Source organism: Diceros bicornis, chromosome 4, assembly GCF_020826845.1.
Source record: "Diceros bicornis minor isolate mBicDic1 chromosome 4, mDicBic1.mat.cur, whole genome shotgun sequence".
In the NCBI taxonomy this organism is placed as follows: domain Eukaryota; kingdom Metazoa; phylum Chordata; class Mammalia; order Perissodactyla; family Rhinocerotidae; genus Diceros; species Diceros bicornis.
In genome coordinates, this window is record NC_080743.1 from 68,931,779 (window position 1) to 68,958,409 (window position 26,631).

The following is a 26,631-nucleotide window of genomic DNA, read 5'->3' on the forward strand; positions in this document are numbered from 1 at the left end:
CCTTCAAGATGCTGCTCAGACAGCAGCTCCCCCGTGCGCCTTTCCCGGCCCACAGGCAGGTGGCTGCATCCTCCTCATTGTTCGTGGCGCTCTGTTCCGCTGTTCTGCACTTGCCTCCCTCTATCAGTACACTCTGAGCTCTTCAAGGACAGGCTCTGAAACGCTCTCAACTCTGTATCCCAGGAGCATCTGATATGGGGCCGGGGGAGGGGATGGGCGCAGAGTAAGACGTGCATTTCTTAGAATAAAAGTTATGCTGAACCGCTCTCAAGGCACTGTAATCCCTCAGCAACTGCTCTTGGGTGGTGGGGAGACAGAGGACGAGGAGGGAGGTTCTGGCGTACAGCAGGAAAATTCTAAAGCAAGGACCTCTTTCTTTATCACCTTCTCCTCACATCCCTCTACCCTTGTACCAGGCTGCCTCAAGCCTGCCAACCCACCCCTTCCTCAGACTTCCAAAGTCAAAACAGAAGACCATTAACAAGTGATTGGAAATTGAAATGAGATCAAATATAAATCAGTTCTTTATTTTTTTTTCCGTTTTGTTCTAAGATCTGTTAGTGACCTGGAATTAAAGATACATGGTCCCTTATAGTTTATTTAAAAAAAAAAAAAAAGGCACCAGAGTGTCATTGAGAGGGCGTTGTCTTGGGAGAAATTGGAATAGTTCAGCCATTGTCCTGGGGGGTGTGTGTTTGAGAGTGAGAATTAGGGTTGTTGACCCCTGAAGTAAGCACCTGCCCCTGCACCAGCACCGGCTTGTTCTCTTATCCTCAGGTCCTGAGAGGAAGTGCCTTCAGGTGACTGGGATTCAGACCTTCTCTGATGTAGCATCAGGCAAGCAGATTGCAGCAAATGGGAAAAGAAAAGTACCTGGATGGTGGCAGCCAGGCCCAGCCAGGTATACTCCAAGCCCTGGGAGGGGTGTAGGTGCCCTCTCCTCATTTCCCGTTCTGGCACACGGGGTTCCCCATGTGCTGGGCAAGTGGCCTGAGAGGTGTGGGATTAGAGCAGAGTATGGAGTGTGGTATGGGATGAATCCCTGAAAGCTTAAGTGGGTCCTTTGAGGGCTGCCTTTGAAGAAACTAAGATGTGCTTATGACATTTATAGTATTTCTGGGTTGGTTTATTTGAAGAAACTTGGGTGGAAGGTGGGCATTCAGGGATAGCAAAGAAATCAAGCACCTGTCACCCAAGTGTCCACTGAAAATCTTACCCACATGAGGATGAATTTGTTGGCGACCATAGAGAATCTGTGAAGGCATCAAGGGCTTGGAAAAATTACTGGAGTAAGGAAGTTCAGGGTTCCTAGGTGGCATAAATGTACCATACTACCAACGGTCTAGCTGAGTACAGAGATAATAATGGTAATAATAATACTCTAATATTCAAATGTTATCTGACAGTTCTTAATCAGCTAAGCAGGTAATGTAGAAGTTAAGAACTTGGTTAAGATTGCTGGGATTCACATTCTGGCTTAGAGACTGAAGTGGGTCTAATTGTGTCCCTCAAAAAGATAAGTCCAACTCCTAACCCCTGATACCTATGAGTGTGACCTTATTTGGCTATAGGGACTTCGCAGATGTAATCGTGTTAAGATGAGGTCAGAGTGGATAAGGGTGGAAATCTAATGACTGGTGTTCTCATAAGAAGAGGGAAATTTGGAGACAGAAACACAGAGGAGATGCAGGGGAGAAGGCCGTGTGAAGATGGAGGCAGCAGACTGGAGTGATGCAGCTAAGAGCCAAAGAACGCCAAGGATCACCAGCAACCAGAAGCCAGGAGAGGGGCATGGAGTGGATTCTCCCTCAGAGCCTCTGGAAGGAACTAACAGCACCAATACCTTGATTTTTGCCTTCTGGCCTCCTGAACTGTGAGAGATTAAGTTTCTATTATTTTAAACCATCCAGTTTGTGGTAATTAGTTACAGCAGCCCTAGGAAACTAATACACATACCTACTTGCTGTGTGACCTTGAGAAAGTTGACTAACCCCTCTCAGTTCCCTCATCTCTAAAATGGGGATGGTAATAGTACCCACCTCAAAAGGTCATTGTGAGGATTAAATGAGTTTTTACACGTAAAGTGATTAAAGCAGTGCCTGGCACATGGTAGACGCACAATGGACTAGCGAATATTCTTATTTGATCACTTCAATTTAGTAAAGATTTTTTGAGCACGTACTGTGTGACAGGCACTATGTATAAGTCATTACATCTGATTCTCAGAACAATCCTGTGAGCCTCTTCTCCTGCCATTTTGCTGTTGAGAAAACTATGGCTCAGAGCATTAAGTGGCTTTGAGAAAGTAGAATGGCTGCCACCTCAACTGAGACTTTGTGGCTGTCAGTTCTCTTGTTCCACAGAATCACAGGGTCTCAAGGTATCCAGCAGAGTGGATAGGAAGGGTGTCAACCTTTGATTATGATTCATTTTTCATTGGAAAGATTTATGTCTAACCCTTCTCTCCACATACCGCTTGAAGAAGGGAAGTCTTCACAGTCTTGAAAGTAAGAGGATAAATTGTTCATGGGGAAAGGAGAGGAAGATGCAGCTTTCTACGAGAGGCTCCCCCAGCACACACTAGTCAAAGTAGCACCCTTCCTGTTTGTGGTGTGTAGGTTTTCCCTCTGCTCTCTGTGTCTCTGAGCAAGAGTCTTTTGGAAGCCTGAGGACCTCAGAAGTGTGGGAAGGATGGGCTGACCCTAGAAAACATGAACACACCAAATGTGTGAACCCGGATAATAGAAGCAGAGGAGAAAGAATTGGCAGCCTGTTAAACCTTGGTTTTTGAAAGCCAACAGCAGGTGACAGTTATTTTGGAGAAATTACCTGTATTGGAGAGAAGTTAAAGCCTTGAAATATATGAAAGGATTTTTGTTGTGGTTTTGTGAGGGACACTGGCCTGTTTTTTGCCTGCCTGTCAAGCACTGAACAAGAAGAAATTAACTTATCACAGTGCTTGGCGTTTTGAAAGTGCTGTGTGATGGTTTGTGGTTGATTCAAGTAAAGCAGGGGAGATTTTAGTGGATATGAGAAAGAACTTCTTAACAGTTATGAAATTAAAACATAAGTTAACTGCTGAGATAGGCTGTGAGGTTGCCTTAAGTAGACTTTCAAAAGATAAATGTGTGTTTGTCTGACTCTCACTAGATTTTAAAACTCAATTGATTGCTTATTTCTTACTCTAGGTATGTAGTAGATCATTGCCATAATAATTTAGACATTTGTATAATTTTATTCCTTAAACCTTAGAAATCAGCTCTGATATTTGCACTTCTCCACCTGCAGTTGAATAGGGGGGCTTGACTGTCTCTTGAGGTCTCTCCTAGCCCAAAAATCCCAGGCTTCTTTCCACATCATACTGTGATGAGGCAGGTCTGTAAAATACGGCCAGTTATGGCAACAAGCAGATCTCAGACTATGTGTTCCAACACCTTAGACACCTGTGAGGTGAGGAGACCAGTTCCATGGGGGACTGTGGGCACCATTTTATGAGATGTCCCAACACCTCAGACATCTGTGAGGAGGAGACCAGTTCCATGAGGGACTGTGGGCACCATTTTATGAGATGTCCCAACACCTCAGACATCTGTGAGGAGGAGACCAGTTCCATGAGGGACTGTGGGCACCATTTTATGAGATGTCCCAACGCCTCAGACATCTGTGAGGTGAGGAGACCAGTTCCATGAGGGACTCTGGGCACCATTTTATGAGATGTCCCAACACCTCAGACATCTGTGAGGTGAGGAGACCAGCTCCATGAGAGACTGTGGGCACCATTTTATGAGATGTCCCAAACACCTCAGACAGCTGTGAGGTGAGGAGTCCAGTTCCATGAGAGACTCTAGGCACCATTTTATGAGTTTATCACCATTACTTTATGCCAAATAGCAGCCCTGAGAAAGTGAAGTCTGAGGGAGACAGTCCTCAAATCAAGAATGGCTAAAATGAGGAATGAAGAAGATGGAAATTGAAATAACTTCTAATAAAAGAAAACCAGCTAAAGTGACAAAGAGCCCTATAAATCCAGTGGGAGAAAAGATAATCAGACCAAAGCAGTAATGAGAGAAAAATGATCAAGATGAAGGACAATTTTATCTAAAGATTAAATTAAAAATGAGAGGCATGGGAAAAGAGTGACAACCAGGGACAGGAGTGTGAAACTGTGTGAATGCTGCAGGGCTGGGTAGGAAGAGAAAAAGACTCACCAGTATTCAGGCCGCATGCTGGGGCTGTGGGTAGGAGTGGGGATGTTCGCTGCTGTAGATCCTCGTGTGGTTCTATTGGCAAAGCATTGGGGGCCTCCCTCCAAACTACCACCTTTTCTAGTATTCTCCCCAGGCCCTCTGAGGATAACACATTGCTCTGGGGGCCCACAAAAATTGCGTGGGCTGGGCTACCTAGGGAATCATGGGCAGGAGTCACGCTGGATTTTCCCAGGACCATGCCTTCACAGCTGGGCCACACTCAGCTGGTCTTAAGCAGTGGGTTGTTTCTGTTTTCTCTCTTCTGCATTTTCTCACGTTGTGCTTCTAACTTTCTCAGAGGTTTTGCCTTAAGAAGACCCCACTGGATTTTTGTCTCCACCACCTGCAAGTTACTTGGTAGCTTATCTTTTCCACTGTGCTTCACTTCCCTCTGTCCTTGTGGGGTGTCTTTTGGGTTAGGAATGCCCATGCCTTCCTGGACCTCAAGAGAAACCTCTATGCTGTGTTCAAACTGGAGAATCCCCAGGGAGATGGTGATATTGGGGAAACTGATGATTTCTCTTTGTACTTCCACTTGCCATTTCTAGGGTTGTTTCCATAGTTTTAAAGTATTCGTACAACACTTCATAGGTTACAGACTATTTGCGCATCCACTGTCTCAATATTTTCCCATCCCAGAACTTTACAACTACTCTGAAAGATATTTTTATTATTCTCACTTCAAGGATTAGGAAAGAAAGCTGAGAGAAGGGAAAAACTTTGCCCGAGGCCCCATGACAGGTCAAATCCTCTGCCCTCAGGTTCTGTGCTTTGTGCTATGGCAGGCCCCAGGCTGGCTACGTGAGACCTGGCAGGTTTTGAGCAGCAGGAGGTGTGGAGGCTCCTCTTTGGGGCTCTGTGTCTGTGGGTCTTGGATAGGATGGAGCGTGGATGTAAACTCAGGAAACCTTGCAGGTGACTCAAGACTTTTCACGTTCTCTGTAACCAGTAGGTTCCAAAGTCAGCAGACAATCCCCATGGAGATGAGGGGCAACAGGGGCAGAATACTACTATCTGGGGGAACGTGACCATGTCATTTTAGAGGTCGTTATACTCAGAGACAGGGATGATGACAGAGTAAGGTGTGATCTCACGGCCAGAGACTGAGAGGGAATAAGAGACGAACTTGAAGACAGAAGTACAAGGTAGTTGATTCCATTTAGGCTGAAAAAGGTGAGACTATGAAGAAAAATCATGTGGCTGCCCAGATTTTCATAAAATATTCCTTAAAAAGTACATAGTATAGAAGGCAGAGCTTAAAACCAACTATGAGTGCAAAGGAACAACCATTACTGAGAGGGCTGAAACTCCAAATGCATTCGGTTCCTGGAAGAGGCTGAAGATGAGAGAGAAAACGTGTGGAGAGTAGCATGTGACAAGGAGAAACCCTCAAGTCCCGTCTCTCTTTTTTTGTCTCTCCAGTAGAGAACTATCTGATCTTCAAACTAGAAACACTAGAACATAGGTGATTTAAAAAATAGATGTTCAAAAACCATGAAGAAAAAGGGAGGCGTCCCTCACTCCTTTAAGTGTGTCCAGATCTCCATCACTTAGGTCCTGGTGTCCTAAAGCATGTGATTACAAAATCATGATTGGTCATCTTTGCAAAATCATAGGGAATGGATGAGATATGAGAAGATTACAAGAATAAAACATCCCACTTTTTAGAGAGAAGGGAACTCTGCGTCTAGGAATTATAGGCTAGTGAACTTGTCATTGCCCCTGGGCAAAATTCTAGAAGAGATCATTAAGCAGATGGTCTGTGAGAGCTTGGAAAAGGAAATAGTGATCACTAGGAGCCAGTCATAAAAAGCAATCACCCAAGTAAGCTTAGGAAACCTGCCCTGAGAGCAGTTGTGCAAATAAGCTTTGAATATTTGAGTTGACCACAGTGTGAGCCAGCAGTGAGATGCTGTAACTAAAGAAAAAAACATGATCAGAGGTGCCTTGCTAAAAATTTGGTTCTAGGGCATAGAAAATATTTATCCAATACACTCTGTGATGTTCTCATGCCTTTAGGAACATGCATTCAGTTCTGTGAACTGCATTTTAAGAGTCATTGGCAAGTTGGGGTATGTACAGAAAAGGTTAACAAGGAAGATGGAACTCTTATTTACTGATCAAGCAACTCACCATGTGCTGGACATTGAGTTAAATCTTAGGGCGTGTGTATATGTTTTAATATTTAAAACAATACTGTGATGAGATCATTAATCTACCTATTTTATTTTATTTTATTTTTTATTCATTTATTATTTTTTTTGTGAGAAGGACTAGCCCTGAGCTAACATCCGATGCCAGTCCTCCCCTTGTTTCTTGAGGAAGATTGGCCCTGGGCTAACATCCGTGCCTATCCTCCTCTACTTTATATGGGACGCCGCTACAGCATGGCTTACGAAGCGGTGCATCGGTGTGCGCCCAGGATCCGAACCTGCGAACCCCGGGCCACCGCGGCGGAACGCGCACACTTAACCGCTGTGCCACCGGGCCAGCCCCTAATCTACCTATTTTAGATGAAGAGAGAAAAGGTTATATCACCTGAGTAGTTTGCCTAAAGCCCACATCTAGGAAGTGGCAAAGCTAAGATTTGAACTCAGATCTTTCTCATCTGAAAGCCCACGCTCTTTCCACAGTACAAACCTGCCAGAGCAATAAGGGATCTGGAAAATGGGCCAGTTGAGGAACTCTTGAAGGAAGAGGAAGTGTGTCACTTTAAAAATGAAAGGAGTAAATATAAGCGTGGTAGTTGTTTCCAAGTATTCAAATGGTTGCCGTTTGGAAGAAGGATTAGCCTTGTTCTCTAGGCCCCAAGTGATAGAACTAGAGCAGTAGTGTGGAAGTAGTAAGAGCAGTTACCATTTGTTAGCCGTTTGCTATAAGCTGATTTCTCTGCACCACGCATTCATTGTTTAAATCCCGTCAGTGAGGCACAGTACTATGATTGTCCCCATTTCACAGGTGAAGAACCCAAGGAGATCAAGATAATGACCAGCTAGTAAGTGGCAGAGCCTGGGCCTGACCAGGTCTGTCCCGTACCAGGGGGCCAGTGTTTTCAACCATTTCCCTTCACTGTGTTCCTGTTGGTAGATTTCTAATCAATGTAAGGGTAAATTTCCAAGTAACTAGAAGCTCTCAAAAGAGGGAATGGATGTTCTATCAGAGAGTGAATTGCTGGGTTGGATCTAGGCCTGATGACCACTCAGGTCTCTTTCTACTCTAAATTCTATTTTTTTCTGTGCTCCTAGGGAAACAAGTTTACCTATAGATTGGTAGTCGAGGAAGGGGGTTGTTGGTGGGTCTCAAGGTTCTTTATCATTCTGTCAACGTGAATTCCAACATGATGATAAACCCCAAATCCAGTTTCTTCAAGATATTGTTTATATTCCAGTCACTTATGGTAAGTTTATGGACATAACAATCTGCAGAACAGTGTATTGCTATGACTTTAAAGTGTAACAGTTCCATTAGTAAGTGAAAATTATAATGCTATGCATATTTTGAAATAAAAAAATTTTTTAAGGAATTTGAAGGGGAACAAAACTTTAGTAATGACTCTTAGCACTATGTGAGCTACTTTGGTATCCTACCCTTGATAAGTATACTGGAAGTTGAGAAAATTGAGGTACTTTTTGGAAGCAGGATCAGAACTGCACTGGACTTAAGGATAAAGATGAAGGAGGGAGAGGGGAAATCTTTCCTCATTCTCTTAAGTGCTCATATTATGTTTTTCTCCTCTTTCCCACCCCCAACACACACAATCACAGTTCTTAAGAAAACCAAGAGTTCTTAGAATATATTTCTAGATCTGAAGTTTGAACCTGAGGTTCAAACTTAATCTGTTGACTTTTTAATTTGTTGGTGAATGAGGCCACATGGAAAAACTTTCTGCTTCCTGATTGTGTTCGTAGACACTTTACTAAGCTCTAACTAGCTGACTTTTTGGTTAGCTAGAGGTTATTTACTTTTAATAATGACACATTAAGTTTCTGAACTTAGACATAGCAGGGCAATCTCCAGAGAGCTCCAGTCCAAAGAGAGTGGCTGCATACATGCACAGGTTGTCATCAGATTTGCTGAAGAGGTGCTTTGTCTATCAAGGTAAAGTTAACCTTAGCTTGCTGCTGTCCCTGGGTGCCTTTCATTTCTCTCTGTCTTGTGAACATGCCAGTCTGCATATATATCTGCTCTATCAACTTTAAATCCAGTTCTCAGTCCTTAGGGTATTACATAATAATAAATTAAAAACTCAGAAATCAAAGGAGTTGTATATGTGATACATCTGAACTAACTCGACCTGACTTCCCGGGGGGAGAATGAATGGCCAGGCAGACCACATTATGGGTGCTTGTTAATGACAGCAAGTATGCCTCCCTCCCTCCTCACTAGGCACTAGGAACCTCCTATGTGCCGGTCGCCGTGCTGACACTGGGGATACCAAGATGTGGTCCTTGTTCCTTCAAGGAGCTCCAGTATAAACATCGTAGTGTGAGATATGTGCTATGGTAAAGGTGAGCCCAAGGAAGTTGAGCAGCTCAGACTTGGGGGGCAGAGGGCAGGGAAGGCTTCTCTGAATCAAGTCTTGTAGGATGCCAGGGATGTCACAGCGGTTACAAAGGCAGGAGGATGTATGTGACTAGTTCTGAAGGGCTATGTAGGTCAAGACTCTGGAGAGACATGCAAGCAGAAAAGTAGATACTCCGTGCTGAGGAGTTGGGATTTTATCCTGAGGGCTGTAGGAAGTCATTGAATGGTTTTAAGAGGGAAATAAGGGACGTAGTGTGTGTTTTTAAAAATACTACTTTGCTAGCAGTGTAGGCAATAAGTGAGCTAGGAAACAAAGAGACACTAGATGGGTTGCAAAAATCCAGGTGAAAAATAAGGAGTTGAAGAAAAAATACATTTCAGAGACATATTAAGGAGATGGGCTGCAAAGACCTTGGTCACGAGTGATACTGGAAAACAAGGGAGGAAAGAGTCAAGGATGTTGCCCAGCTTTCTGTCTTGAGTGGACATGGTGCCCCTCATCGAGATGGGGCTTGGGAGAAGGAAGGCCATGTTTGTTTGAGAATTATGGAGAAGATGATTAATTCACTTGGGGACAGGATAAATTTGAGAAGCTTGAGAGACATTCAGGAGGGGTCATCTGGAAGGATTGGTTGGGTGGGCCTGGAGCGGGCAGGAGATGCTGAGGTATAGTTGTTGGCCTGTCCCTTCCATGTTAGGAGGACACTGGCGTCATTAGAAGGATAGGGGATTCTGTGGACCCAATAACATTAGATTAGCTGTTTTGGAAGTCACATTAAACAAACATAACAACCTCTATTTCAACATCATTTAGAGTTAGTAGACGTAGGAGATGTACTGAGGTGACTTTTAGCAGAGTTCAGCAGAGAAACTGTGGTCCCCAAGGTGAACTTGGGTTCCCTCCCAGGGTTGTTCTCCTCTCTGTATCCTTTTTTCTTTTGATGTCTCTCCCAGGCTTCTTGGGGTCCTGTGGTGAGAATCTTGGTAACCAGACTATTTAGAGGCTATGTTGGTAAGGAGACGTAAAAAGGCACTTTGCTACGTATTTCATCTTCCCAATAACCCTGCAAGGTGTTACTATTAATAGTCCCATTTTGCAGATAACAAAACTGAGCCTCTGAGGGTTGCATGGCCTACCTTGTAGTAAGTGGCAAAGTTGTAGATACAACTCGATGAATCCCATTGTCTTTCTGCTACACAGCACTGACTTACACTGAAACAGATCAGGCCTGTTAAATCCCTGGATGAAAGTTACCAGTGTTGTTGAGCAAAAGAAGTTTTATGGAAATGATGTGGCCCCAGAGGTGTTTATAAAGAGCAACACTCTCCTTGGATTGCCCAGTTCCCCTGAGGTATCCCCTATACTTCCTCCCCTGCCCCATGCCATCCGTACTCAGACCTGGCGGTTCTGGTGGTACCCTGTGCTAGGCCCACTTAAGGGTCAGCCATTAGGGCCTTGCTTATAATTTTTCCCCTTTTCCCAGCCTTTCCCTCTGCCTCTACTGTTGTCCCCACTTTCCCCCCAGCAGCCAGAATGATCTTTTAGTTGCAAGTATCAGGAAGTGAGACCTCTGCCCAAAAGCCTCCGATGGCTTCTCATCTCACTTGGAGCACAAGCCCTGACCTTCAAGGCCTCCTGTGTCCTGGCCTCTGGCTGCCTCTCTGACCTGGTTGCTGACCACACTCATTCCTTCTGGCCATTCCTTGAATGCTTCAGCACTTTCCGATCACCACAGGGCTTTGAAACTTGCTGTTCCAGCTTTCTGCCGTGCTCTTGCCCGGATAGTGACTGGCTCCCTCGTCTTATTGAGGTCTCTGCCTCTCTGTGAGGCCTTCCTGCTAGCCACCCTGTCTAAGATAGCGGCCCCCATCATGCTCTGTGCCTCATTCTGCCTTCTTTTTCTTTATAGCCCTCATTTTCTATTTGTTTGTTGACATCTCCTGCGTGTGAGCTCCGTGAATTCAGGGGCTTTATCTGTCCTGTTGTCATCGTCCCCCTGGCTGCTGGAATAGTGCTGGCCCACAGTGTGCACTGGGGCGTTGGTTGAATGACGAGATTAATATGTGGAAGCTGTGGGCTTGACCAAGGGGGATGGGAAGTGGCGTCACTACACCGAGGGGCCTACAACAATGAAACAGAGTGTCTTAGTCTCTCCCAACATGGTTAGCATGGCTGATTCCCTAAGTCTCCTCGTTTGGAGATAACGGTAAAGGGTTATTGGGAAATTTGTCCACATTTCCCTGGGTTAGATGCAGACTTATTGCTCTGATAAGGATGGGAATGATTTTTCCTTCTAACACAAGTTACCAGGACAGATTTGCTGCCTCGGGAGGTGACTAGTAACAGTGTGGGTTCCGTGTCCTACTTGTGCCCACCCTTCCGAATCTGGAGGTCACTCACAGGAGTGTCAGTGTTTGTGGAGCTGTTGCAAGTGTCACCTGCATTGTGGCTTTCATAGGAGGAAGACTTTCTCTGGTGACTTTTGTGAGCTCTGTCTTCAGAGTATCCTCCTTAAACAGAGGTTTCCTTATGGGAGATTTGACCCTAATGCCATTTTCAGTGCATTTTTCTGTTGCTCTTCCTCTAGGATCTTCTACGTCTCTCATGATTCCCAAGACTTGAAGATCTTCAGCTATATCGCTCGAGATGGTGCCAGCAATATCTTCAGGTGTAACGTCTTTAAATCCAAGAAGAAGGTAAAGGGGCAGTCATCCGTCATCTTTTATTTTCCTCTGACAGACCCAGCATACTCCCAGCATTGACCCGTCTCCCTGTTGATAAAGAGGCAGGATTTGGAGGTGGTTCTTTTAGTGTGAGACATGGGGGCAGTATCTCAGTAGTCTGTCGTTGCTTCTGTATAATGAAATTCTCTTTTAGTTTCATCTGAACTTTGTACTTAGTTACATGCAGACAACTGGAGAGATCTCCACCATTGGATAAGTGCACTGGAACAGAAGCAGGTAGACAGCACCAGGAATGATGCTCACCTTGGTGTGTGGTAGGGAAGAAGCATTGCCATTTACTAAGGTTGACGCTTCATCATAATTCTGTATATTGATCAGTAGGCTACCAATCATGACATGTGGAATCTGGTTTAGACTTAGTGTGTGATATTGGTTGTCCTGGATGGTTATTTTGGTCTGGTAAACTTGCTGCTTTAATAAATGCAACTTGCAATTCTGTAGAGGCATGCTTCCACCCTGTCATTCCTCTAGGAGCCTAACACACAAAAAGGTTTTGGAAACATGGGCTCTTGCCCCACCTCTCCACTGGAACCTTGAGTGATGTTATGTGGGTCACTATTCCCCATGGGTCTCAGCTTCCTTATCTATAAAACAAGGAGGAAAATCAAAATCAATATTTCCTAAAATATAGTCTATAAAACATTTACCATCCAAAATGTTCCATGTTAAAACTCTCCTATTTAAATTTGCTGGGAAGTCCTGAAGTTAGAGAAACTGCTTTAACTTTATCTAACCCAGCATTTCTCAAACTGATTTGGCCGTGGAATCATACTTTTTTCATGTAATATGTGTTAATATCCTGGGAACTATTTTTCTGCAGAAGAGATTTTGGAAAACACTCTTATTTATGCCTCTAAGGTCCCTTACACATCTACCATTCTAGACACAAACCACTAAGCCTGGTTTCTATGAGGACTACTTACAAGCCCCTTCCTGGGTACTCTTTCTTTGATGCTGTGGGGCATCTTATGCCATAAGACGTCTTTAATAGATTTGTGGGTACCTTGTAAAGTGGGGATAATAAGAATAATGCATGAGAGGGTCAAGATTTACTACTATATGTCCCTGCCCCTGCCTTAGCTCCACAAAGAGAGTTATGCTTTGCTGCTTTAGCCTCTTCCTCTAAAGAGATTTGTGCCCTTACCCACGTATTCCCAGGCTTTTTTTTTTTTAATTTTATTTATTTATTTTTTCTCCCTAAAGCCCCAGTAGATAGTTGTATGTCATAGTTGCACATCCTTCTAGTTGCTGTATGTGGGACGCTGCCTCAGCATTGTCAGAGAAGCGGTGTGTCGGTGCGCGCCCGGGATCCGAACCCGGGCCGCCAGCAGCGGAGCGCGTGCACTTAACCGCTAAGCCGCGGGGCCGGCCCTTCCCAGGCTTTTTAATGCAAACCATGGAGTTAGATGGAAAGAGCTAGGACTGGAAAGGTGAAGGGAAGAAGGGGCAAGTTGACAGACATCACATCTAAATAATAGTACAGTTGAGAGAAAAAAGTGTAAGTGGGGCTAAATTGAGCTGCATATTAAAGAACTGATACAAAGAGGAGGAGGGAGAGAAAGAAAAGCCGGAGAGGCTGGAGATGAGCGAGCTTAGGGTTTGGGAGAGTAAGGCTGTTATGCGGCTTTGAGGTATAGGGGATCTGGGGAGGAGAGAAAAGGAACTACAAAGTGACATATGGAGTGGATCACCTGTAATGTTCTTAGACAGGTGCAGCTAAAGACTAGAATTCCCGTTTAATTCATTTTGATTGCTCCTTTGTACATCTGACTTTAGTTTTGTACAGAGACTAGACCACATGAACTTGGAATTTATTAGAGTTACAAATAACACTTTGTAATTTACCAAGTGCTTTAATATTTAATTTTATTTTATCCTTATAACACCTGTGTGAAGAAGTTAAGACAGGTAATTTTCATCCCCAATTTTACAGATGATCCAATTGAGGCTCAGAGAGATTAAATGACTTGCCCAAGGTCCCATGAATAGGCACTGGCTAGAGTCAGGGAGACATGCAGAACAAAAGAATTTTGAGCAGGAAACTTAGGTAAAAGGCATCATTATATTAGCCTTGCTATCAGATCTAGTGTGGCAATGTAAACACACTGGGGTCATCCAGTTCTGCCAAGACCTGAGTCTAAGAACAGTGTCCACTGGGAACTTGGATCTTGAGGTGAAGCACAGAATCAAGTTCTTATTACCCAATGAAAAGAGTAGTCATCTGGTTCCCTATCATATCAATTTCGTCTGTGTCTCGTAGCTCTCAGAGCTAATTCTGATCTCTGGCTCCTCTATTTTCTATATCCCTTATACCCTCACCTACTGAGACTGTAACTCTTCATAGAGTTGGTTCTCAGGCCCTTTGCTGGCCTATAGCCATGCAGCTGAAGGAATTGTTTCCAGATAGCCTGGGCTGTGAGCTCCATTGCTGCTGAACTATAGGTGGAAGGGCCGGTTTCCAAGCCAGGAAAGAGAAGTCAATTGTTCAGCAAAGGAAGCAGAATTGGGAACACGTCTGCAAGGTTTTGCACGCTTATCCTGGTTAACTTCCAAATACAGTGATTTACTTTTTTGTAAAACACTTCTGGTTTGGGGAGATAATAGCTTGGGAAACAGTTTTAATTGGCAAATCATAGGAATACTTAAGAGGTGAGAGGGAAAAGGACTATATGCCCTGAGGAAGTGTGTATTGGAGGGATATTTCTGGATTGTTGGCGATCAATAGGGAGATCTCTTGACTGGAAGCCAACAGACCTGGATGTTCTCCAGAGCCCTTGTGTTGATCATAGTGTGGAAAACCTTGTATGAGCCCCTTGCTGTGTCAGGGCTTTGGTTATTGCTGTTCACATCACATCAGGTTCCCTGTGTATGTGTCCATGGCACATTTCCCGTGACAGGTTTCTAATGTGGGTGTCACCTTTACCTTACAGTTCAGCATGCGGAACAGAATTGTCTCTTCTGTTGGTTGAGAATTTGAGTCAGGTGTTTCAACTTTCCTGGTGGAGGGCCTCCCTGCCCCTCGCTCCCACACAGTTGTTATTCTATACCTATGGATCTTCCTGTAGCCACTCAAACGTATAGCCAATGTGGTTCTCATCTTGGGGATTTTAATCTTGAGCAGATTTTTTTAAATTGGGCTTTCATCAAAAGCTAGATAGCAAAATAATGCAGGAAGATAAGATAGTTCCTGCTATTCATCTACTTATTATAGATTATCTAAGTTTTAGCCTTATCTCAAGTCCAATAATAATATTTAATCAGTTTTGGTTACTTGCTATGTGCCTGAGACTGTTCTACACTCTTTATATGAATTATCCATTTCATTCCCACAGCAGCTCTGTGAGGTAGGTGCTATTATACTCTTCATTTTGTAGTTGGGAAAATAGAGACTTAAGGGACATAACTCGTGATAAGTGGTGGAGTCAGAACTGAACCCAGGAAGTCTGACTCTGGGTCAGACTTAACGGCTCTTAACCGCTCCATGATGCCATCTTTATCAGGAAGTTACGTAACTAAGGAGTAGCCTTGTTTGCCAAGACCTATTTGTAACTGGGTTCTACTGTGATAGTTACTTGGGTATGAAGAGCTCCCTACCTCTGAATGGCTCAAGTCACTTTGACATCAGTTTTCCTTTTTTTCCTCTTAGTATCCTTATATGTATCTGTTAGTATCCATATTGACTCCATTTTATAGTTGAAGAAAGAAAGGGCCCAGGGAAGTAAGTTGCCCTGGGTCACACAGTAAGTCAACAGTGCCAATGAGATTAGAACCAGGCTTCCTGCTTCCTAGTCCAGGGCTTTGACCACTAAACCCTGTTACAGGAAACTCATAAAAGACACATGAGCCTCTCTGAACTCCAGTTTCTCCAGCCATCAAATAAGATGAAATGCATTTCAGGAATGCTGATTGTTGTGTGCGAAGTGATCTGATCTTCAGGGAACAAATTCTGTGCTGCTGGGAAGGATTGCGGCGGGGAGGCGGGTGGGGGGGGGCAGTCCCAGCACTGTTCAGACTAGTGCTAGAGGGAGGGTGGGAGTAGGTCTTTTCCTCACCTGGAGCATCCAATGGAGACCCTTCTTAATAACACAGACATTCCTGTTTCCCCTCCTTGGGGGATATAATGATAGTATTCATTTGCTAGGCATCTTGCCTCTTGTGAAGCCTCTTGCGTGGTCTCTTGACCTCTCCTGAGAAGTGGGTGTTGCCCTCCTGTCATTTTCTCCCAGCCCCAAGAGGATGTGGCTGTCTGCCCTGATTAAGTGTGACTGTAGTTATTAGTGCATCAGTGCGTGAAGTGTTGGTGATTAACAGGAGCCACAGGAATCGCCCCATTATCTTCACGGGCAGCTCCTTGAAATCATTTTGCCTGCAATCACAGCTCAATTGGTTTGGGTTAGGAGAAATCATTTTCTCCTGTAATGCCATCACCATCAGATTAGGGGCCACAGCTGAGAAGTTTAACCATCCTTTAAAGCTTGCAACAGATTTTGAATGATGATAATGGTCATGTGCTAAAGCATAAGTCACTTGCCTGCCCAAGCTTAAGATATGAAGGAGAGATAGGTTCTAAATTTAAAGAAAGAGCCTGTTTTTTATATCGTAAGTGTTGGGGTGGGGTTGGGTTGAGAAGTCAAAATATAGAAATTATAGGTTTCAGAACTCATCTAGTCCAGCCTCTTGGTTTATGGATGAGGAAATCAGTACCTGGAAAGGTGAATTAACTTGCCCGTGGTCCCCTAGCTGGTTGTGACAGTACTGAGGTTATAACTCGGCCTTCTTTTCTCTATGGTGCTGTAGTTCATGGACTAGCAGAGTACAAGGAACCCAGCAGTCTTGCGGAAATTTTAAGATCCACTATCTTCTGTCAATGTTGAAAGTCATACCCACTTTGACACTAAAATTTCCCCATAGTGAGCAATATTCTGGTGTCCAAGGCATTGCCTTGATCAAATTATATCATCAAGGCTGTTAAATAACCTGTTGGACAGAAACCTAACTCATCCCTATTTCAGAGCCTTGGTACCTTGGATCTTACTCTATGTAGAAGTCCAAATATCTTTTCTTGCTTCAGCATTATAAATTCTATAGATTGCAATCATTTGATAGATATAAGCTTAAATCTTTTACTAAGGTTCAAAAAAAAAAAGCACATTAAAGAAACATGACCTTCAGTTCTATTTTTGTTGAAATTCTGTGGTAGTTAAGGTCAAGATAAGGGTACTGTACTTTATTGCTGTGATAAATGAGAAGAGTCATAAACCTGTGAGCTGGCCTGGAACTGACTTATTGGACTTCAGTTCCCTAGAATTCAGAAGTACTTGGCAGGCAAATCTCAAGTGCTCAGAAGTTATAGGGTGGGGAAGAAAAGAGTAGAGAGGAGAGCTGGTAGACTAATAAAGAACCTTACTTGTGAGAAGTGTGCTCCCGTTCTGCTCTCCTGTTTCTTCTTATTGTCGCCATTATCATCATCCTCATCATCTTCAGATACACTTTGCATTTGGAGCCTATTCTCTTCACTTTCTTTACTTATGTGGTGACTCTTTTAATCACCTCCATGAGCTGTAAAGTAGAGAGAGATTTTTTCAGGACAGTGAAATTCAGAACAGTGCCCAAGCTTATTTATTAAATCAGCTGCAGAATAAGATTAATAATTACCCTTCTTTACATGTATATAGCACTCAAAAGATCCCCAAACTTTACATCAAGGTCACTTCAAATGAGAACAGAAAATAAAATCAAGATTGACTATAATTTTTCTGTGGACCAGTGATGTACAGGAATCAACTTTTTAATTTCTCTCTTCCTAAAGCCATCACTGCAGGCTTTTGTCTGTTTTTGAGTAGACAGCCCACTCTCACTGAGAATATAGTGTTATTTTCATGATTGTTGCTGCAGTTCATCAAATATTGACATCTGCTAGGTGGATAGTTGGTACCCACATTAGGAGTACTAAAGAGAATAGCTGTTCATTGCATCTTGATTTGACTTTGTGCTGGATTGAGGGATGGCCTGGGGGTCTGGGGGAGGGGGCTTTGTCAACATGAATAAATAGATGGTTTAAAGAAACATGTCTGTTTGTCGTGAGGGTAAGTGGTATAAAGTTCTAAGACAGCTTCCTTTCCAGCCCTATTTTCACAAAATTGCCTGTAATCAGCTCTCCCGTGAGCTTCAGTGCTCTCCATCTGCAGCTGAGAGCCACTCTGAGGTTAGATATTCCTTCCCAGATTTGAAAACATCAAAGCAGCTATATCCAGTCTAATCTTGACAACTGAAAGCCCACAAATGCTTTGGAGTTGCTAATAGAAAATGGCTTTTGGACAGGAAGATTTGATCCATGTGGCCAAGTACTTTCAGGGGCTTATGTAAAACTAAACTGGATTTGTGTAGTAATAATGCAATATAATGATGCTTTTAAAAAACATCTAGTAAATTCCAGAGAATGGCTAGATCCTGGAGCTGGAAAAGGCTGCCTTTCCAACATTCCGCTTGTTTACTCTGTTTTGTACCTGGCTACCTTCACATCTTTAAAACTTCACTTTGATTTACTAAGGCTTGTTTGTGGTCATGAGATGTGGGTAACTGCTTCAATGTGACTCATGGGACCTATGGAAGGGGTTCTTTTCAAAGCTTTTTTTTTGTCAGAATTCTCTCTCTTGGGTTTAGACATGCCTTATTAACTAAGTCCCAGCATGTGTGATTCCTGCATTCCAGCGTGGCAGGCAGAACCAGTTTTCTTGCCTAGAAGGCCTGGTCACCAAGTCGGGTAGGCCTAGCAGGCAGGAGCCAGCATGGCTGTGCAGAGAGCAGATGGCACCGGTGGTGGGAGGGACAGCCCCTGCCTGGTGCAGGGTGGCCGTCCTAGCCACCTTCAAGTCATTTTCCCACCACAAGATCTTTGTATAGACTCTCTTAAAAGTAGACTTTCACTGGTGAAGGAAGGAGAGCCTAAAAGATCAAGGGGCATCTGAACTCCCATAGCCATTTCTGAGTAGAATTAGAAGCTGTTCAGCCTCCTCTAACTCCTAGAGTGGTGAATGGGTAGGGCAGTTTTTCTGTGTGTATATAGTCATTCTGTAAAGCAGATGGCAGGGTAGCTTGATTATGTATTTAAGTAAGGTGGGCTCTTCATAAAATGTGCTACTGTGTCCTTTTACTGTGAATGGAAGTATAGCATTCACATTTAAGAGGACTGAAGGATAAATTGAAACATAACCATTTAGCACTGAATGTGCAAATCTAGAACTCTTATTCAACAATTTCCTAATAGTGGAAACCATCATAGTAGCTCAGACCAAAGATCATCTAGTCTAGAAATTTTCCTCTGTTGCTGTGGGGGAGGGATGGTGGCTTTTAGTCTTTTTGATGCTGGCATACTTACATACTTACGTAAGAGATGATTCCCTTACTATCTTTATGTTTCTATTATTGAGAAAATAATCCCAGCCTTTCCTGAACTATCTTTTATTTTCTGTCTTAATTGCCTTTTGGTGCAGTGAATTCTATATTCAGAATAAAACATTCTTGAGTACTTATTGTGAGAGTTGCTCTCATATCTGTTAGCTATATATTTATTCCTCTCTGTGGCAGAGGAGAGGCTCTAGAATCACTGATTCACTTTTTCAATTGAAGTTACAGAAATATTTTGTAGAACAGCTGTGATAAAGGGAGGCTAGAAAGGAAATGGGAGGCTGAAGAGATGGGATGCCATTTCCAACATGGAAGGCAGGACCGGTGAACCTCAAGTCTGCACCTGAGTTTTCAGGGGAATCAGATAGAGGTGAGGGTCAATTGCATATCCTAGTAAATGTACTAAAGTGTAAAAATGCAGCATGGAGAGTATAAACATTAAGCATTAAAACCAGCCCACTTCCTTATGACCATCTTGGGCTTGTAATTAGTTGGTTGAAACTGGTAGGTATGTTCCATACTTTCGTCCTTGATGAAGGTGGCAGAATAGGGATTCCAGCTGGAGTCGAGGTTCTTCATATGCTCAGTCCTAAGTGTATCCCATCATCTATTGTCAGCTTGTGATACATGAGAAAGCCCAGTCCTCTGAAAAGTCATTTCCCACCAACTATTTGCTCTTATTTAAATCTGAGCGCTTCCTTCCAAAGAGAAGTTTAGAAATCCTGTCACTACCCCTGTGTAATCCCATAGATTCGTGGACACTTGTTCGAGAACCTTTCAGTTTTTAATATCATCTTGAAAGCTAGCTAAGGGACTTACAGATTCTGTGGAATTTGTAACATGTCCTCCTGTGGAGAACTTGAGATTTTATAGCAAGAGACAGTAATGAAGTTGGAGTTTTCCATGTGACTGTGTATTTTAAAGAGAGAAACTGGGTCTGTATTCTGGGAATGATGCAGTTGGGAAAAGACTAACTCAGTCTTTGCAGATACTTATTCAGTATGGAATATCTGGGTTAGTTTATGTAAGATGAGATAGTAATGGAATTAAACAATCTCTGCATATCATGTAGACTTACTGTCTTTTTAGAACCCCCCAAATTTTCCTTTTCGGTTTCTTGTAGAGATGGCTAGGAGAGCAAAATTCCCCAAAGTCAGAGGAGAAGTGAGGGAGGAAGAGTCTCTGGATAACGGACACTGCCTGTACTTGGTAGGCAGAATACAGCATCTCTAAGGTTTGGTAATGAGCTTTGCTGTAAAAGATTAACCATAGGCAGTCTGCCCTTGTTCTCATAAAGGAAATAAGCAATAAGTGATCTGAGGAGGCCCAGGGGTGGAGCAGAATCTTCTCCGTTTCCACCTGAGAGTTGAGCTTCCTGGTCAGCTTGATTGCCAAAAGAGATGTGGAAAACTGAGGTGTACTTGGCCCAGGTTGGTTAGGAACTGTGCCCTCTAAATCACACCTTTTAGTTTATTTTGAGAATGGGAAGGGTGAGGGCTTCTTGCTTAGGACCGGTGCCTGCTGCTTACTTCCAGTACAGATGAAACAGGTGTCTCTTAGATACTAAAAGTTTGTGGTGTGAGAAGGGGCCTAGCCTGTTTGGAAACAGGAGGAAGTTAAGGTTGAACGTAGAGGACAGAGGCTCTGACCCAGCACTGGGTGATGGGGGGCCCCACAGAAGTTACCCATCTCTTCCTGCTTCACTTAACTTAAGGTGCTCATCACTCAGAAATGTCGGGATGTTCCAGGTGAATGATCAGTTAAGAACATCTCTGGAGTTAGCATCATGGGCTAAGCGAGGTTTGCACTGTAAGACAGTCACTTCTAGGAAGTCGTTTGAGTTGAGGAACACCAAGAGGGGTAGAAGTAGACTGAGATCTGAAATAGGTATGTGATTGAAAATTGGCCAAGATGCCTTTTCATTTTAACATGGATGCTCTGGCCTGAAATAAAAAGAAGGAACATAGAAGTGATGCCAGGCTTGAGCAAATAGCAGGGGTAGCAATTTTGGGAATTCTACCTAGCAGAGAGTGGACTAGAGAAGTAGGTCCATACATGGGGTCTGAGGCCCCTAGGGGTCCGTGAAGATAGTAATGGGGAAATATGAGCTAATTTCCATTTTATGAAAAGCGTAATGAATCATACGTTTACCCTCCGCAGAGCCTCATAGACGTATCAAAACGTCGGACTCTTTGCCTTTGTCTGTAATTGCATTAATTTGGTAATGGAATACCAGCCATCTCGTGCTGATGAGAAGCTCTGCTTGACTGCTGATGTTAACCCGGGGGGTTTGAATGTGGTTGGTGGACTGTGTGATGCCACTAGGTGGTCACAGCGGACCTGAAGTCACATCAGCCAAAATGTGATTAATCTTAGACTCAAGTATAGGGTGACAGCCACAATTGAATTAAACAAACTACAGGCTACGGTGGTGGAATGTTTGGGGATCACTGGGCTTAAAGGAGCGGTGTGCTGAGCTTCCCCAGCCTGAGCTCTTAAACTCGGCATAGCTCACATATAACTCAGTCTTTGAAAGAAAGTGGAAGCTGACTGATGATCCAATTAAAGTCAGTTACCCATTTTGGAGACCACGTCCTAAAAAACCTTGCAAGTGGTTCTTCCTCACAGCCTGCGAGGGCCGCTTAAGACTCGGTACAGAAACAGCCTTCTTTGTGCTCTCCTCCTCTCCTAGCTAAGTAGCGGAAGAGTGAGAGCTAGGGTCAGGTCAGTTGTTGGGCTGTTAAAGGAAGAGATTAAATAGCAAAACAAAAGAAAGAAATGGACCCAAGTGAGTGATGTCTTTACATCTCTTTATAGCAAGATTGAGAAGGCTCACCTTAGATTGTTTGTTGCTGGTGGTGGTCCAGGGAAGTTGGACTCTGGGCTTCAGCTGGTTCTGCTGTTTAGACCATGATGGCTTCTAAGCCCCATATCACCACAGCCCTTGGGCTGCAGGAGCCCCAGGGAAACTACTGTTTCCAACAGAAAAAAAATGATGGCTGAGTCGCTCTTAGTGTGAGGAAGCCATTGTACGCCGAGGATTCTGAAGCATATCGACCACTTTTGTTAAACTTGGGAGGAGGAGTTGGGCTAAGTCCAGAATTGGGGTATTTGCTGTCTGTCCTCTCAGCTGACTGATGGTTTCAGAACTGTGGTGACAGGTTCTGTTTTCTGGAGTATTTCAGGAAGGGAAAATGTCTTCGCACTCTTCTTTGCGAATACGTGCACGTCTGAACAATCTTAGGTTTTTCCGTCTCTTCCCTTTGCTGGCTTCACGGGTTTCTGTCCACATGCCCCTTGCACATCTTCTCCTACCCCTGGCCCTTCTCGTGTCCTTGGAGAGGGTCTCCATGTCCTTCACTCGCTCTTTTCCTTTCTCCTTCCTAGAGCCAAGCTATGCGAATTGTCCGGACGGTGGGGCAGGCCTTCGAGGTCTGCCACAAGCTGAGCCTGCAGCACACGCAGCAGAATGCAGACGGCCAGGAAGACGGGGAGAGTGAGAGGAACAGCAGCAGCTCAGGGGACCCAGGTGGGCAGCGCCGCTGCTGTGGCTGTGGATGGACAGGCAGGTGGACTGAGCGCTGGGTGCTGGACCACTCCACAAAGCCCCAGGCCGTCAGTTCACTTAAAAAACATTTTATCTTTCCTCTTTCTCTCTAGATTCCAGATTTTCTTTAAGGAATGCTTGTTACTTTTATAACAGAAAATTAAACATATTTAAACTATCAAACAAGGAAGCATTTAAGCTCGCTATCAGGAAAAACATTTCAAAGGTAGAGCCACTTATGCTACCAAATCTGACCTCAAAGAAAATTTCCGTACAAAAGCACCTTCATAAAACAAATTAGAAAGAAGATAAATTTACAATTACCTAAACAGTTGTTTTTTTCCTATTTCTAAATTCTGTAGTTCTGTAAACCCTCATTGTGGACAGTGTTCCAATATCCCCAATTTTCAAGTCTCATTAAAAGTCAGGAATAAGACACAGGTGTCTTTTACCATCTGTATCATCTAACAGTAAATGTGAAAAAAAGTATGAGCATTAGCAAAGAGCAGGTAAAAGGTAATATTGTTTATATTTTTTATGTGGAAAACTCAAGAAAATAAACTGAAAATTATTAGAAATAATAAGAAAATTCAATTAAAGAGGGGAGGTTCAATATTTCATACAGGTCTATGATTTTCATATATCACAATAACAACCAGTTCAAAGTCATAGTGGAAGAAAAAAATCCATTAAAGTAACTATTTAAAAAGATTAAATACCTATGAATAATCAGAATAAAAATGTATATGTTTTATATGAAAAATTAGTAAATGAATGGAAAGTTCTTGGATAGGAAACCTCGACATCATAAAAATGTTAATTCTCCTTATGTTAATTTATAGATTTAACATCACAATACAAATTTCTAACAGCAAAGGGTAGGCTATAGTATTCAAAACTTCTGGGATGCAGCTAAAGCAAGGCTCAGAGGAAAACCCAAAGGTTCAATTATTTACGCTAATAGACGACCAATCATGAAAATCAAACTAATTAAGCATCCAACTCAAGAAGTTAGGAAACAAAATAAGTCTCATCTTGCAAAAGGCGGTATTGCAAAGTGGTTGAGGGTGCAGGCTCTTGGTTTCCAGCGTTCTAGCTGTCCCAGTCACTGGCTATGTGATTTTATACAAGTTCCATAAATTTCTGTCCCTCAGTTCTTTTTCTGAAAAAAAGAAGCAATAATAGTAGTGTCTACCTCATAGAATTATTGTGATGATTAGATGAGCAGATGCATTTAAAATGCCAAGTCTGGTGCTTAGCACATAGTTGACACCAAACACATATAGCTATTATTATTTTAAAATAAATAGGGAAAAATGAAAAAGCAAGATTAGGAAAAAATTCTTGAGAAGATGAGTGATGACAGAGGAGTGGTTTTCATTCCTGTGGAGAACAATGTGGAAATCACTATTAAATTTGAAAATTCACGTGCCTGTTGACTCCCAAATTACCCTTAACTTCCCTTTTAAGAATTTATTCTAAAGGTAGACTCCTACATATGTGAAATGATGCATTTCACATAAAGTTATGTAAGCAAAGAATTTGTTATAAAAGCAAAGAATTGGAAGCAGCAGGAGGGGATTTTAAAATAAATTATAGTACTTATTATTGTGGAATAATGCTTACTCTATGCCAAAATGAACATGGAGATTGAGTAGAGATTTCAACAGGGAGTGACTCTTAAACAGTCCCCTTGATGAGGAATGATGACCTTTGGTGGGGATGGGGGTTGGGTAGAATTGAGGTGATAAAGCCTGGAGAGTGAGACTGGGAGGCTGCCCAGAGTGCTGATGAGGAGGAGTGGTGGGGGCTGTGGCTGCAGATGGAGACCAACGTGGTTACGCTCTTTCTGCTGTAACTGGGGGTGAGCATTGAAACAGTGCGCCCACCGGTATGTGCACCTCTCCTTTTCTTTACCTTTTTGGTGATAATTTTCTCAAATCACAGTAATATATGTGAGACCTCAGCTACTTGGCATCTTCTGTATACCACTCTCCCTAAGAAGAATATAACTGATGTTCTACGTGGAGAAACATCTGGGTCCATTTTGGGAAAACTTGTCAGGCCCACTATAGTTTCTTCAGAGTTTAAGATGTCAAACAAAGCACCAAATGTGTCTTTAAGGAGGTCAAGCATGGGTGGGATGTGCTCTCTGTAAATCATATGGGTGTCCCTGCAAAGTAAGGGAAGTGGCAGGGGCTCTCCCCTCCTCGTGTAATGAGGATATGGCCTGTGGAGTGTTGTAAATTGTGTTAGTCAGGGAGATATACATATACACCTACATATACATGTACATGTAGATTTTAAGGAATTTGGCTCATGCGATTGTAGAGGTGTGGCAAGTCCAAAATCTAGAGAGTAGGCCAGCAAGCTGGAAACCCAGGGAAGAGTTACAGTTTGAGTCCAAAGACAGCCTACTGCCATAATTCCCTCTTCTTTCAAGGAGGTCAGTCTTTATTTTATTAAGGCCTTCAACTGATTGGATGAGGTCCACCTACGTTATGGAGGGTAATATGCTTTACTTCAAGTCTACTGATTTAAATATTAATCTTCATTTAAAAAATACCTTTAGAGCAACATTTGGGATGTTTGACCAAATATCTGTGCACTGTGGCCTAGCCAAGTTGACACAAAATTAACCATCACAGAATTGAAGAGGCAGTGTGGTGTGGTGGAGAGAACGCTGGAACAACAGACTAGAGAAGCACCTAAGAGCTTGGGTTCTGGTGCCAGAACAACTGGCCTTGAATTCTGGCCCTACCACTTCTCAGCTGGGTGATCCTCCACAAATTGCACGGTCTCTCTGGATCTTTCTTTTCATCTCTGCCAGACGTTGTGAGATAACACAGGTAAGCCAGCATTATGCCTAGCGTGTAACACACTCTACATACATATTAGCTAGTTTTGCAGTTCTGAGTCTGAAATGCATGCCCCCAGCTATACAGTGAGGAAAGGAGACAAGATCTGTGAAGTCCCATGATTTTATGGCAGGTCCAAGTTAAATGATGCATCAGGTGCCCTCTGATTGCAGTGTAGGTAGGGCCATGGCCGTGAGGCTAAACCTGCTCTGAGTGGTATTAGCTCTTGGACTACTGCATACAGATCTGGACTGGAAACGTTTGCTTATCAAGGAGGCTGCTTCCTCCCTGACCCTACCATCACTTCCTTTTTACTGCCCCACTTGCTTTCTTACTGTCTGCAGACTGCTAGGCACACATTTCTTCTTTCCGTAAAGGCTTCCCCCAGAAGCCTGTATCAACTCCATTAGGATTTTTCTCTGTATTGGGGCACCTTGAAGCTCCAGAGTAGAACTGTGGGTTGGCAGTTTTTTTCTTTACGAGAATCTCGCTTCCATGTTAGGGAGTTTTTTCTTTAATGCAGTGTTTATTTTTCCAGTGGAGCTGCCCCGCGTGATGGGATGGCATGCCCTTTATTGTACAGAGAAACTTGTTTACTCTGGAGGAATTGGAAAGCGTAGGCTTTGCTATCTTCTTTGATGTCTCGTCAGCCCCTTTCCCTTCTGAGTTTTCACTTTTAACGATGTTGCTCACTTTCATTGTGTGTGCTGCCCCTCTCTTCCCCTCTCCGTGCCTGCCTTTCTTTCCTTCCTCATTCTTTCCACTGTTCCCTGCTGTGGGGGGGAGATTTATCTTTTGTATCTTTTGGCAGTAGCTGCCCTTGGCCATTCCCCCCGGGCTCAGAGCCAGGTGGGGCTGCTGCTCCTGTTCAGCTTGCCTTGCTTTGCCCTGTGCGGGTCTTTGACTCCTGGAGAGGGTTTCCTGGGAGAGATCTTGTTCCCTTGGAGGCATCCCTCCTCCCACTGTGGCAGACAATCCAACATGGGAAAGGGCTTGGAGCCCTTGGGAAGAATAGAGCTTCTTAAAAATGAAACTCTCACCATCTAGACAGTGAGCAATGTATTCAGGAATATTCATTGTGTACCTGTTACACCTGTTGGACCTGGACATCCTGCTCACTCAGAATAGCAAGCACACCACTGACCTCCTACACTTCTCCCCCACCACACCTGCTCCTCTGTCTCCTCAGGAGACGTCTGCCTGATCCTTTGTTTCTCCTTACTTTCAGCTCCTTCCTTCATTCAACAGATGTTTATCAAGTTTCTCTGATGGGCCAGGCTCGATTATGGGTACTGGGGATACT

At 43.4% G+C, this 26,631-nt stretch overlaps 1 protein-coding gene across 2 annotated transcripts in view; it reads left to right on the forward strand.

The window, feature by feature from the left end:
• The window catches only part of LOC131404702 (carboxyl-terminal PDZ ligand of neuronal nitric oxide synthase protein-like), a 287,659-nt gene that overhangs the window by 225,589 nt on the left and 35,439 nt on the right, over positions 1–26,631 (forward strand). For both annotated transcript variants that reach the window (XM_058539693.1, XM_058539692.1), the window contains exons 5-6: positions 11,360–11,468; positions 22,311–22,452. In XM_058539693.1, coding sequence (XP_058395676.1) covers positions 11,360–11,468; positions 22,311–22,452 — 251 coding nt within the window. The remainder of the gene's footprint in view (positions 1–11,359; positions 11,469–22,310; positions 22,453–26,631) is intronic.